Genomic DNA, 13,528 nt, shown 5'->3' with positions numbered 1-13,528 from the left:
TCAGGGATACATTAAATTCTTTGATGATGAAAGAGTCAGATACTGCCATCAGAGGACTGGAGAAGCACAGGCTGGGAGAACTGTCTCAGAGCAAGTTAAACAATTTATTACAATGCCCATAATTCTCCACCCTTTGCATTGCAGGCACCTTTCTGGTCACTGTGCTGGTGAGGAACGCCTTCTCAAACTTGAGTTTGAAAATTGGAAGCATCACTGTCACAGGTAAGAATTTTCTGCAAGGGGGTATAAAACTTGTGACCAGGAGTTTAGGGCATTGCACTTCCTCGGGAATCTAGTGAGGGGGCCCTCAAAACAGAGCTTTGAATGCTTATTTTGTTTCACAGATATTAAGAATTCTCTGGTTACTCTAAATAGGCAATAATGTAAGCAACAGAACATCCAACCATTGATACAGAATTCTAAAACATTCGAATTTGTATTAGTTACACTGCTTTAGGCTTCAAATAATAGAAAGCCCAACATAAGTGGCTTTAAGTTCAAGTCTTATTATCTTACATAACTAAGAAGTTAGTTCCAAGGTTGGTTCAGTGGCTCAGTGAGACAGACTGAGCTCCAGTGAGGACCCAGGCTCAGTCTGTCATTCTGCTCTGCCATCCTCAGAGCTTTCGCTTGGTCCTTAGGCTTGTGTCTCATGCAATCAAGATGGCTGCCGCAGTTCCAGACATCACCTGTCAACCCAGCATTATCCAGCAGCAGCAGAAACCCATGTCCCCCTGTGCATCTCTTTATATTAGGGAAAAAAATCTTTCCCACTAGTCCCCAGCAATCTTCCCTTTAGGTACCATTGGCCAAAGTTGGGTCAGGTGCCCAGCTGTAAGGGATGCTGGGAATCCAGCATTTTTAGGCTCTGTGGGAGAAGATGGATTCTGACAGCCAAGAGGAAGAGCAGGGTATTGGCTGTTGGTAGGCAGCCAATAGTAGATGTCACTGTCTTAAAACTCACCTTGACTGTGTTTGCCCGGACTTTTGAGTAGCAAGAAAAAGAAAAGCAGTTCAAAATGGCTCAAGCCAAAGGAAATTTTATCAACTCAGAAAATAAAAGTCCAGGGTTTAGGCACAGCAGGATCCAGCCACTCAATGTCTTCGGAAATCTGCCTCTCTCCATCTCTTTGTTCTATGTTGGCTTCAGTCTGACTCCCTCTTCCCAAGTAGTAGCAAGATGGCTGCAGGCTTCAGTCCTTAACCCCAGAGGAGAAAGAGCATCTCTGTGTTGATATTTTCAGAACAAGTCCTGAGGCTGCCTCTCACTTGTCTAAGCTTGGTTCATGGTCCCTCCTAGACCTGTTGCTGAGACCAGAGGGGAGTGGTACTCAGGACAGACCAGGATCACACGTCCACTCCGGAACACGACGTAGGATCAGATTCACCCAAAGGACTGAGGGTGGGGAGGGATGGTTCCCCAGGGAAAATATCATCTGTAAGTGCCATTATCAAAAGAAGGGGGCGGGGATGCCTGGACGGGGGAAGAAAATATGAGATGTCCGTTCTACTTACCGTCCACAGTCCTCCTCGGAGTTTCCACGTATGGAATTTGAGGTCCAGGGAGGTTAATTGACTTTGCAAAAGTCACTCAGCTAATTCATGGCAGGATCAGGGTAGCAACAATTTCTCTGGATTTCTTCATTCAGGGTTATTGGACCATCTTCCTTCTTACGGTTAAGAAAGATCTCTGTGTCTGGCATTTTAGCTTTGTTTTGTATGATTTTACAGACCTTCAAACTTATCATCGTGAGAATAAGAATTCACTGACAGGGAATTCTTTAAAGATCAGTAATACCCTGATCTTAAAACATCCAAGTCACCAGGGCCTAGTCAATCACATGGAATGACCAACCCTAAGTGCTTAACTTAATCACTACACTTTAATTAGCTATTAATCAAACTCACATTTCAATATCTTCAGAGCATATCAGCTGAGAGTACCTTTTCCATTTTTTTTAACTTGACACACTCATATTCTTTACAGATGAATAGATGACAAAGCACTAATATATACAGCACAGCATTCAGTCCTGGAGCTTTGAGAAATAAGGGCTGCCTTCAGCCTTCTTTACGGATGAGGCACCTAAGACTCAGAAAGAGTAACTAACCTGCCGAGGTTTGCACAGCCATTAAGACACCAATGAATGGATCCAGAAACACACCATGGCGTGCTGAGTCCAGCTCCTACTAGCCTGCCAGAGCTGGTTGTGCCCATCTCTCCCACTATGCATTCAGTGAGGTCACCTTGGTATCCTGAAATCTGCCTGTATGGGAACATTTGCACCACAGAAAATAGCATATGAGATGAGGGCTCCGCACCCTCACCCTTCAACTGGCAGGTAAACATTAATGGCGAACAGCTGCAAGTCTGACCTTAATCTCGTTCTACCTGCCACTGGCAGCTGTCCGCCTCTTTCTTACCTGCCAAAGAGGTGTCTATAGCCCAGCTGTGAACATGACGGTTTTGCTTTTGACCCATTTCCTACAACCTGAATATTCTCTGCGTGTCCCTAAACCATTTCCAAAGACAGGCAGATACTCCCAGGGCATCCTCAGTGTACCCTCTGACTCTGCCCTTTGGCGACCTTATAAACACCACCAACGTCTGACACCCATCCCCACTGTGTTCATAGCTCCTTTCAGTCTCCAAGAACCACCTGGAACAAAGGCTCAGGAAAAGAATGTGAGTATTTTTTTTAAAACACTTAACCTCACAAGAAAAAGATGTCTAAGTACTCTGTTTTAGTTTTGAATTTGGGCTTTTTGGTGCTAACAGCAGAGCACTAGCAATCACTGAGGCTTCTTCTGTTTAAAAAGAAACCCAGAGGGATTGAAATCAAATGAAGCACGTCCTCTAACCACAACAGCAGCATGTTATAAATCAATAATAAGTTATCTAGGATACGTAGATATCTCTCAGACATCTTGGAAATTAAACAGCACACTTCTTAAAAAAAAGATCAATGGGTCAAACGAAAAAATCACAAGGATATTTTAAAATATTTTAAGTGATAATGACAATACAACCTATCCAAGTTTATGGGATACAGCTAAGGCAGTGCTCGGATGGAAATTCATGGCTTTTAATGCTTATATGAGAAAAAAGGCCCAGGTCTTTTGGTATTTATAGCAAGACTAAGTCTTTGACTCCTTGCTGTTGACATTGCTCATGCATGCATTTATTCAATAACAAGATTTATTGTGCCTCTACAATGTTCGAGGATTGGTATTAGGGGCTGGGGAAACAATGGTGAATAAACAGATGGGGTCCCTGCCTTCAGGAAGCTTAGTGGGTGAGACTAACTCACAAGTTAGCATATAATTAAGAACTGTGATGCGTCTAATTAGAACCAATACAGTGCAGTGACAGCAACTAACAGAGGGTGGACTAGCAAATGTGATTAGACACGGGCTCTTGAGAGGTAACATTTAAGTGGGGACCTGAAGATAGGACAGTCAGCCATCCTGGAAGCAGAACAAGAGCTGTCTAGGTATGTAGATGAGAAGGCCCTGAGGCCTGTTGTTGGAGGCGGGGAGGATGTAGGAGATTATAGAGACGGACAGAGGCCAAATCACATGGGGTCTCAGGTGCCAAGGCAAGGGGGTTGAGTTTTATTCTCAAACCAGAGAGACCCCTGGGGACCGAGTTCTGCCACAGCCTCCTGTTATTCCCAGGACAAGCCCTCTGGGCCTGAGCTGTTTAACAGGTCTAACCAGAACTGATCCTGGAACACACCACATGCCTGTCAACCCCTTTCCTTGAATCCATGTGCTCTCCATCGTTGCCCCAGCTCGCCCTCACTCCTCCTCCTTCCCCAGCTCCATAGCCCTGGGGTCCTGTCCTCTGGGAAGGTTGCCCTGACACCAGCTGTCTGCTGTGTAGAGGTAATAGTTCCGCGCTGTCCTCTGCTCCACACACAAGAGGAAGCGCGTCACTCGTTTTTCTCATCTGATCCACAGCAGCCCCAGGAGTCAGACACTGTCAAACCCTTAGGGGGAACAGATGTTCTCAACCTACTTCCTCCCTCATCTATTATCACGATCCCCTGAGCCCTCTCTATTACAGCAGTTAGCACTCTGCATTTTAATTGTTGGGTTCCTTGTCTGTCAGACTAGGTATAAGGGCGGGGGCTGAGTCTCTATTCCTCTATCTCCAGGCCTCAAGCACTGGGCCTGGCCCAGAGCAGGCTCTGTTAATGCAGCTGAACGCGTGATGAACCCTTGGCACCCAGCCCGCACTCGTCCTAGTCACTTACCCAGTGATCCATCCCCTGCAGGCTAGGGGGATCAGACAGGTCTGTCTCCACTCCATGCCTCACACTGTGGCCACCCCTGGCACAGGCTGCTCTGGGGCGCAAGGTGGGGTGCCGGCTGTGGAGGGCGTCTCACCAGCCAGCTGCTTTTTCTGCAGAGAGATAGAGGGGATGTGGAGCTGTGCGTGGAACCCGGTCAGTACTTGGATCCTTTCACGACAGTGACTCTGGGCTGGCCAGATAGTAACAAGGACTTTCGCTTCCAGTGGGCATGTGGTAGGTGACCTTAGAACTCTGAACCGTCCTATCTCACCATGGAGTGATGGACAGCGGTCAGCTTTTGCTGCTCTTTTTCTTAACCTTCACACCAGGATTACTCACGCTTGACCTTTTGTGTGCCTTGTATGTGCCAGAGATTGTGAATTCCATAGAAATGGGAGGTGGGTGGAAGCAGTGGCAAACCACGATGTGGGTGGCCCTGAAGGCAGGCAACCAGGAGAGGCACTATCTGTAGAGAATTTAGGAACAACAGTTAAACCCTAAAACCCAGCCTGCTTTTTATTGTCACCACAAACAACATTAGTGGTAAAATACTCCTCCCCTCTTGGACTGAACCCCTCTTTTAACCTCCACGCTCTTGGTATGCCACTGAGAAGATAGTTTAGAAGGAGGAAGTGATGAGGCCTTTTCTGACAAACCAAGATGGTAGCACTGGTACTTATTTTTAAGAAATGGTTGTTCTGCTTTTTATACGGATATATCCTAGCTATCCACACACTCTTCAAGAAATAAAATGAATGCCATTCATACTGTACATATTGCTTTTGTTACCCTTTTTTTTCATTGAACAATGTATCCCACATATTTTCATGTCTTGGTATCTTCTTCTCCATCTTGATTTTCATAATAACTGCATAATAGACTGTCAAGTTGCTACATGATCATTTATTTACCAGTGCCCTCTTTTTGGACTTTGAGGTTGTTTCAAATTATTTGCCCTTATAAACAACGCTGTAATGAACATCCTTACAGTTCAATCTTTACTTGCGGCTGTGGTTACTTTCATAAACAAGTTCCCAGAAATGGAATAACTGGGTCAAAAGTCATGTAACATTTGAAGTCTTTTGATATTAATTGGTAAGTGCTCAGGACATCCTTCAGCATGTTAGTTCTTGTTATCTGAATTAATAGAGGATACAAATATAGGCTTTAGGTGATTGAGCTGATGACCTGACCCCAGGCATATGCTGTGAATGACTACACATCAGGGGTAGTTGGGGTAGTGGATACACATTAATCAACAGAGTTGAAGAGCAAAGGACACAGAGACTTACTGAGTTGGTACAAAGCACGAGATGACATGCAGCGTCCCAGACAGAGATACAGCCTCCCAGGTCCCCAATGTACCACACAGAGACAAACAGCTGTGGACAATCACTTGCACCAGGGACAAGAAGGTGCCTTCTCCCAGGCGGGGCTGTATATCCTCTGGGCGCCTCTCCTGCTCTGTGCTGGCCTCCTCACCAGTGCAAGTCACTGATGCAAAACAAGCCAACACATCCTGCAGGTTTGCTCAGAGTCTGGGTGAAGCGGGGGTCATTTCCCCAGAAACATTCTTCCGTGGCACCATTCCTTCAACCTGAAACTAAAAAAGAAAAATCTCTATTTGGAACCAATTTTCTTATCCATGACCCATTTCTTCTAAAAACCCCAAACCAGAAGGTAGCCACATGTGTCAAGTTCAAGGTGCCTGGGTGGATCACAGTGTTGGCCTACCTCTCTCTCTCAGGGCACTGCTGGGCTCAGTGGAGCGACTGTGTTGAGAGGCAGCTGCGCCGCACAGACCAGAGGGAGTTGGTAGTGCCACCGTCCCGCCTGCCGACGCCTGACTCTGCTGTTACCCTGCGCCTGGCAGTCTGGAGAGGCTGGGAGCTGGAGAACCTGGAGAAGTAGTGCCTCTGTGTGTCTGACCCCCTGGAACTCAGGCCGCGAGTCAGGTGGGAGCACCAGAGCAAATTCCTGCAGGGCTGCCATTTGGCCAACATGTACTGAGTGCCAGCTCTGGCTACACTGACTAATGGGTAGGACGTACAGTGGTGGGTAAAACCAGACCCAGTCTCAGTTCTCACTGGGGTTACTTGGTGATCAGCAGTGGTTCACAGAAATGAATGGAAGGAGAGAGCACGCCTCTATGACAATTTCCCCGACTTGGGGTCAGGGAAGGCTGCCCTCAGCAGAGATGTGAAGACAGAAGAGGAATTAACTTGGCCAGGAAAAGGGAGGGCGGGAGACAGGACAGACAGTAAAGGGAAGGAGCATACAATAATCCGGAAGTGAAAGAGGCTGGTGTGGCTGGAGCATGGAGGAAGAGCAGGCAAGGCCTGGCTCCGGCAGGGCCTTGAGGGTATGTCAGACACATGATTTCGGCCTTTATCCTAAGAGTTCTGGAAAGCCACCCAAGACTTTTAAGCAGGCTGGGAACATGATCACGTTTTGCTTCCAAACGCTCTGGTAGCAGGGTGGAGAAGTGGCTGGGGCGGGGTCGGGAGGCGGCGACAGAGGACTCAGGGAGGTTGCTTAGGCACTTGCAGGAATCAAGGTGAGAGTTCAAGGTAGCGCGGCCATCAGCTGGGTCCCTGAAGGAAGCAGATGGCTCACTGAAATTGGGAACGGAGGGGAGTTGGATAAAGGGTCTATTTACAGACAAGGGCAGGGATAAGGGGATCAACCAGGGATGACAATGCAGGACTACAACAGGAGGAAGCCATTGTCCCTCTTAGGCCTGCAGGGGTAAGAGAAGGGGATGGCATCTCTGGAACCCCCTTGGGAGCTGCAGCTGCGGGAGAAGTGCCCCCGGCACGAGCTGTGGCCTTGGCCAGAGGAACACGGCCTCTGCCAACTGCAGTCCATTTGGTAAGGAACAGGGAAAGTGGTGAATAACTATCCCAACCTCTCTCCTCTCAATGCTCCCCATTGGCTGGGCCCATTGACAGGTGTGGAGACTCGGTGATGCAGTCTATGGAGATCAGTCCCTGGCGCACAGAGCCACAGAGTTGATGGCAAGTGGGCTGCAGGGGCAAATGGAGAATGTCTGGCTCACTTGCACTAGGGTAGACGTGAAAACAGAAGTGGGGAGATTCGAGAGCTATTTTAAAGCTCATACTAAAAGGACTGGGGATGGGTTAGACACAGCAGGAGTCAGTGATCTCTCACTGGCTCATGTGAGGGAATATGACATTACACAGAAGGCCCAGGACTCGGGTCCAGACGTGTGGGCCCATGTTCCATCCTCCACTCAGGAGTTGTGTCACTGGGACTAATCACACAACTTTCTGAGCTCAGTTTGCTCGTCTGTGATATGGGGATTCTCATAGGGTTGTGGTCAGCACTGGCTAAGCTAATAACAATGGGATGTGGCATGTGTGCTGTAAAATCACAGGATTCACTGATCATTATTAGCACTAGAAAGAATCATGGAAATTGACTGCTCTTATCCCCTCACTTTACAGGTGAGGAAACTGAGGCTCAGAGAGGTTAAGTGACTTGTGCAAAGCGGTCATTCACAAGTGGCAGGGGCGGGATTGGAGTCTAGGGTCCTCTCTCAGCCTCACGCACTTTCCGTGTCATTCTCCTGTGCAGTGAATGAAATGGGAATTCAGGCAGGAACGAATCGCTTCATCTTCGTTACCTGGTTTTGGTTGGGGCAGAAGTTGTTTTTATTCCATCTTTCACTTGACAAAGCCATTTCCTACCTTCTCAAAGGACTTGAGAAGAACTGGACAAAAGACCAGGCGGGCGGCCACAACGTCTGAGGGAGCATCCCTGCTCCATTCTCTGTCTCCCTTTCAGCTGTGAGGAGAACTGCAGGCCAGTGAATGCCAGCAGGGGTGTTATGCTCAAGGTCACCGTGGGGGACAAGTCTGCAGCAGCCGTGTTCAGCTGGTATTTAGATGACACCCTGCTGGAGAAGGCGAGGACACTGGCAGCCGCTCAAAAACAGAAACGTCTTCCCACTTTGATTGACCAGACCTGAGTCACATGCCCAGGACTGAGCTGGGGGTTGGTCAACTGCACTCAGAGCCCGAGGAGTAGGAGTCGGGGGCTGGGGAGCATTGGTCAGAAGACAGAACGGATGCAGCGGAGCAGAAACAACAGGGAAACATCGCAGGAGATGCTGTGGGTGCCCAGCCCATCCTTACCAGGCTGATGCAGGCATCCCCCAGCTGCGATGGGGCGGCTGCTGGCCAACAACTGTGGGCTCTAACAGCCTAGCCCCCCGGGCTCTGAGTGAGACAATTTCTGTGGTGCAGCTTATGCTCCAGAGCTCCCCATGGGATCAGGCTGAATGAAGCTGGATGCCTCCCGAAACCACTTCTTTGCCTTGTTTCATTCTCCACCCCATTCGGCTTCCCTCCCTGCCCTCCTGGTTTTGCCTGAGAGCCCTCCCTCATAAGTGCCCTGCACACAAATCCTTGTCTCAGACTCTGCTTCCAGGGAACCTGGCCAAGGACAAACACTCTAACGCGGCTGGAGATGAGCTATTTGGGCTGACCTCAGGAAAGCAGGTGATACTGCCGTCCATCCATTGGAGACAAATCCGAAAGGCCTCCCAGGGTCAGAAGCCACTGCCCTGCTGAGTCCTGCAGGCTGGCTGCAGCCTCAGGGGCCCTGGGCTGTGCTCTCTTTCAGGCCGAGCCCCTCCCGGCGGCCTGCAGACTCCGAGGACTCTGGCCGCGTTCTTTAATCCTCCTTCAGAGCGACACCTCCACCCTGCTGCTGAACAGCTCCTTCCTGAGGACCAGCAGCCAGGCCACCGGAACCAGAGTCAGAGGTGGGAAGGCCTCCTTCAGTCTCATGTCACAGATCCTGTCTCTTGCTGACAGTGAGCAAGACAAACCCAGGAGCGCTGAAACAGGGGACATCAGTGCAGGCCGGGGGCCATACACAGGCTCTGGTGTGAATCCCACCACCGCCACGTTCTAACTGGAAGACTTCAGGCATCGGATTCAAGGTCTCTGTGCCTCAATTTCCTCTCATGCAAACGGCAGAACAGAAACACCCGCCTCTGAACTCTGTGATGCAGGGTGGATGACACACCACCAGTGGTAAAAGCAGTGGGGTATGCAGCCTGCACGTCCTGCCAGGCGATTCAGTGCTTCTCACTTAAAACAAGCCCAGAGCAGCAGGAAAAGTAGACTCTCAAAAAGATAAATAATGGGGTGATTATTCTTTTTCAGATGCATTCCTTTGATTCAGTATTTCTCAAAGTGGCCCATAGACCACCTGCCCAGGATAACCTGGGGTACTAGTTTAAAAGGCACACTCCTGGGTTCACCCCAAACCTTCTGAATTAAGTGTAGGCCAGGGAATTCATTTTAACTGATTAAAATTCTCTATGCCCAGCTCTTCCAGGTGTGCACTCCTTTTGAAAAACCAGGTGATTATAACAGGTGGTGTGGGGTATTGGCGCCGCTTAGCTGGGGGCTCTTCATGGTGCCCATGGTTTGGGGGGAGTTCTGAGTGTTTCCAGATCCTGGCTGTGGCCCGTCCTAACTCGGTCTCTTGAGCAAGTCTTGTTTCCCGATATACTCCCTCCTCACTAAAGCTCTGGGAGGAAGCTATTATTATTAGCCCCATTTTACAGATGAGAAACTGATTCTTAAAAAGGTGAAAGCCAAGGTCACATGGATAGTAAATGGCAGGACTGGGATTCTATCTCTGCCCAGTTTCTCAGAGACCCTGGAATGCCCTGCACCAAGGGGGTGAGGGGGTGGGTGTGGGAGTTGTTAGATATGCAGATTTCTGGGCCCCACCCCAGAATCTACAGAGAGGTCTGAGGCCCTGGAGAGGGGCCTGGGAGCCTGCATGTTGAACAAGCTCCCAGGAGATCGTGAACCATGGCGGAGTTTGTGCGCCTCACACAACCCCCTAAGCACCCTCCGTCTCCTCTCCCCAGCAGTGACCCGGCACGCCTACGTGATCAGCTCCCACTGCCCACCTGTACCACTGCCCCAGAGGAGGGCACTGTTCTGATGAGCTTTGCCATCTTCTGCAACGCTTCCGCCGCCCTGGGGCTCCTGGAGTACTGCTTCTGCCTGGAGTCAGGTACCGGCTTGGGACTAGCTCTCCCCTCAGCTCCTGGGCTCATCCTCTCCAAGAATAGGTGCCTGTCTCTCTCTGGGAGCTGCAAAGAATATGTTCCATGTGTGAGAGAGGTTTGCAGGATGACCCTGAAGCCCCGCCCCCAGGCACACAGACCCTGCCACACATCTCAGCGAGGTGAGAAGCAGTAACTCCCTATCTTCTCCACAACTGTGGAGGCCAAAACAACCTCTATCGTGGCATGAGGGACGTGGAACAGGCTAAATGGAGGAGGATATGCAGAAGTGTGACCACGTGGGGTTGCTACCAGGATACCACTCCTCAGTGCACACTCGGAGTAGCCCCGACCCCTGGAGCCACTCGGGACAGGGGTGGCCTGGTTCACAGAACCGTCCACAATGCTACTGACCCCACTTTGCGGGAGGTAGCTGGGAATGGGCGATGTCACAGAGCATGCTGAGCTGAGACGAGACCTGTTTGCACAGGTTTACAGGAGAGGACGGAGCATGCTGATGCCGCCCCACTTCAGTGCCCCAGCCAGTGTCCTGTCACCACAACCCACACCCAAGACAGCAGCAGGGCATCAGCAGGAGAGACGGGGTGAGCGCCCACATTGCCTCTGCTCTTCCGATTTGGGGGTGGTTGGTCCTTGGCGGGCCCGTTTGAGTCCTTGTCTCCTCCCAATGGCCTTTGGCATTCTGTGACCCTCACAAGAGCTCTGAAGATGTGCCAGTCAGATTGGGACCTTCCTGCAAACCTAGGCTCCAGGAGTGTTGCAGGGGTGCTCCCCAGGGTCCGGCATTAAACACCACAAGGACATAAACTGAACCCATTGACTAGGTGAAGGTGGAGGGGCCCCATTCTCAGACCCAAGGGATTGTGGTTTTCATGGGGTGCCCGTCAGATGGACATGGAATGCAGGGCTGTTCAGAGGGCCACGACTGGGTCTGAGCCTGGAAGGGACCAATTCAAGGAAGGTAAGCAGATTTCATTTCAAACCTGTGTCCCCCTAAATGGAGATGCCAGGCTAGCTGCTCCAGTAAGGGGCAGGGAAGTGTGACCATATAAAAATGAGTTTTCAATTACAATTCAAGAACGTCGTGATTGTCTGCACACTACAGTGAAGTGATTCCAATGATAGGCGGGTCCCCTTTAAGGATACGAAGGATATTCATTCATTCATTCACTCTTACAGCAGACGTATTGAACGTCAGGCTCCGTTCTAGGTCCTAGATATACAGCAGTGAACAAAAGAGAGGAAGTCTCTGACCGCACTGTATTTATAATTAGTGGTAGAGATAGCTGGTAAACAAAGACACAGGACAGGGGTGCTGCTTTAGATAGAGCGGCCTGGGAAGGCCTTTGTACAGGAAGTGACATTTGAGGGAGTTTGGATACGTCTTGAACCAATTGTTAAGATCTTCTTTTCCTCCTCCTCCTCTTTCTCCTTTTCGTAATTTGGTTTACCACCTTGAATTTTTCTAAAAAGCTTGTAAATGGGGGATTCTTTTGCTGAAAACTTTCATGGATTTTAGTAAAATTATTCCAAAGTCACAGCAGCACGCGATTACTTAGAGACGACACTGGATTGGCATAAATAGCCATCTTTTCCCGGGAAGTATGGAGTCCACGAGTGCCTGCTGTGACTTCACGAGCTGTGGCTTTTGCGTCCTTGTCATCAGGCTCTACCTTGGTGGGTTTACAGTGTCCCTGGGGCCTGGAGATGCCCCCCTAATTGTCCAATGTCCATTTGCCAGGTTCCTGTCTGCACTGTGGCCCTGAACCTGCCCTCCCATCAGTTTACCTGCCACTTGGAGCAGAAAACAATGACTTCATGCTGACAGTGGTCATTTCTGTCTGCAATCATGTGGGTGATAGACAGCAGACCCAGGCAGCAGTTAAGGTGGGTGGCAGCCACTGTTTCTCTACTAAGACAACTTCTTGACTTGTCTAAACCTCAACAAAAGGGTGGCCGGGTTGAAGGAAGCCGAGGGTATGACCAGATGAGTGGTTGATTCATTCATTCCTTCAACGTGTATTTACAGAGCACCTACTATGTGCCCGGTCCTGGGGATATAGCCGTGGACAAAACAGATGTGGTCTCTATCTTTGTAGATCTTATGACTAGTGGCCAGTATAGGGGAAGGGCCTGGGGGACTTGGGGTGGGGGACCTGAGGGAGATGGGGGCAGAAGGATCCAGAGGTGAGTTAGCCCAAGTGCCTTCAGAGTCCAGAAGAAGGAGGACCCAGATCAGCCAACAGGTCTATAAGGCAGAGGCTGGATAAAATCTCAAGTGAATTTCAAGGGTCAGAAGCGTGCTGGAGTGGAAGGGCCTGAGAGCACGATGAGGAGGGCAGTGAGGGGAGAAGTAATGACCTGCCTGAGACTTGCTTTTGGTGGCCGTTGGCTGCTGGCACAAGTGGGTCCCCTGCCCTCCAGCCTCGGAAGAGCCCCCATGCCAGGCGCCAAGCCGTCCAGCCCTGCTCTGCTTCACCACGTGCAGGCCAGGAACTTCAGGCTCCAGGTTCTGGAACAAGAACCGATGGGCTGAGACCCTCCTGCTCTGAGCATGTCTCTGGTCTCCCGTTAGGCCGCACGTGGAGGCACCCGTGTGGAGGATGCGGCATTTCAGGCCGCAGTGTGGGACAATGTCACCGCCACTCTGCAGGGCGGGCATGGCCCTGAGCAGCTCTTCCAGCTGGCCAGGTCTGTGTCATCCGTGCTGGACCAGCAGTGCCAAGGGCCGGGCTCCGGGCAGCCGCTGAGAGAGGATGCCAGCAAAAGGTGCTTCCGATGGACTCCTTTGTCCCTTTGCTGGGGCCCTGGGGTCTGTACGCAGCCATTCGGGGAGGGCAGTGGGGTCCACGGATCTGTGGAGAAGTCTTTGGTGCCTCCCGAGTTGTTGATGTCACCTCCCTCTTCTGGTCCTTTCAGTGAGTGACACAGGATGAAGGAAGCCTGCTTTCTCTGCCCAGCCTCACGGAGCCACAGGTTTCTAGGGCGGGAGGGAATTTAGAGGGTACCACTCCAGTCTCTTCCTACTAAAGAGGATGAAACCGAGGCCCAGAGGAGAAAAGTGACCCCATCTTGGTCATACGGTTAATGGTTTGATGTTGTCCCAGCTCTGTCATTTACCATCTCTATTGACACAGGCCTGAATCTCTCTAAG

The 13,528-nt window shown here is 50.3% G+C and overlaps 1 protein-coding gene across 1 annotated transcript in view; it reads left to right on the top strand.

Moving 5' to 3' along the window:
* LOC111179696 (polycystin-1-like protein 2) overlaps nucleotides 1-13,528 on the top strand; it is an 83,146-nt gene that overhangs the window by 26,197 nt on the left and 43,421 nt on the right. The window contains 10 exon segments of the mRNA XM_089902489.1: nucleotides 145-222; nucleotides 2,637-2,686; nucleotides 4,415-4,532; nucleotides 6,046-6,253; nucleotides 8,106-8,226; nucleotides 8,946-9,087; nucleotides 10,213-10,242; nucleotides 10,245-10,361; nucleotides 12,116-12,261; nucleotides 12,950-13,143. Of these exon segments, the coding sequence (XP_089758615.1) occupies nucleotides 145-222; nucleotides 2,637-2,686; nucleotides 4,415-4,532; nucleotides 6,046-6,253; nucleotides 8,106-8,226; nucleotides 8,946-9,087; nucleotides 10,213-10,242; nucleotides 10,245-10,361; nucleotides 12,116-12,261; nucleotides 12,950-13,143 (1,204 nt within the window).

The sequence above is a fragment of the Delphinapterus leucas genome, chromosome 20 (assembly GCF_059928025.1).
Source record: "Delphinapterus leucas isolate spDelLeu-1000000601 "Yukka" chromosome 20, BTC_Dleu_Yukka2, whole genome shotgun sequence".
In the NCBI taxonomy this organism is placed as follows: Eukaryota; Metazoa; Chordata; class Mammalia; order Artiodactyla; family Monodontidae; genus Delphinapterus; species Delphinapterus leucas.
This window is presented reverse-complemented; position numbering and strand designations above follow the sequence as displayed.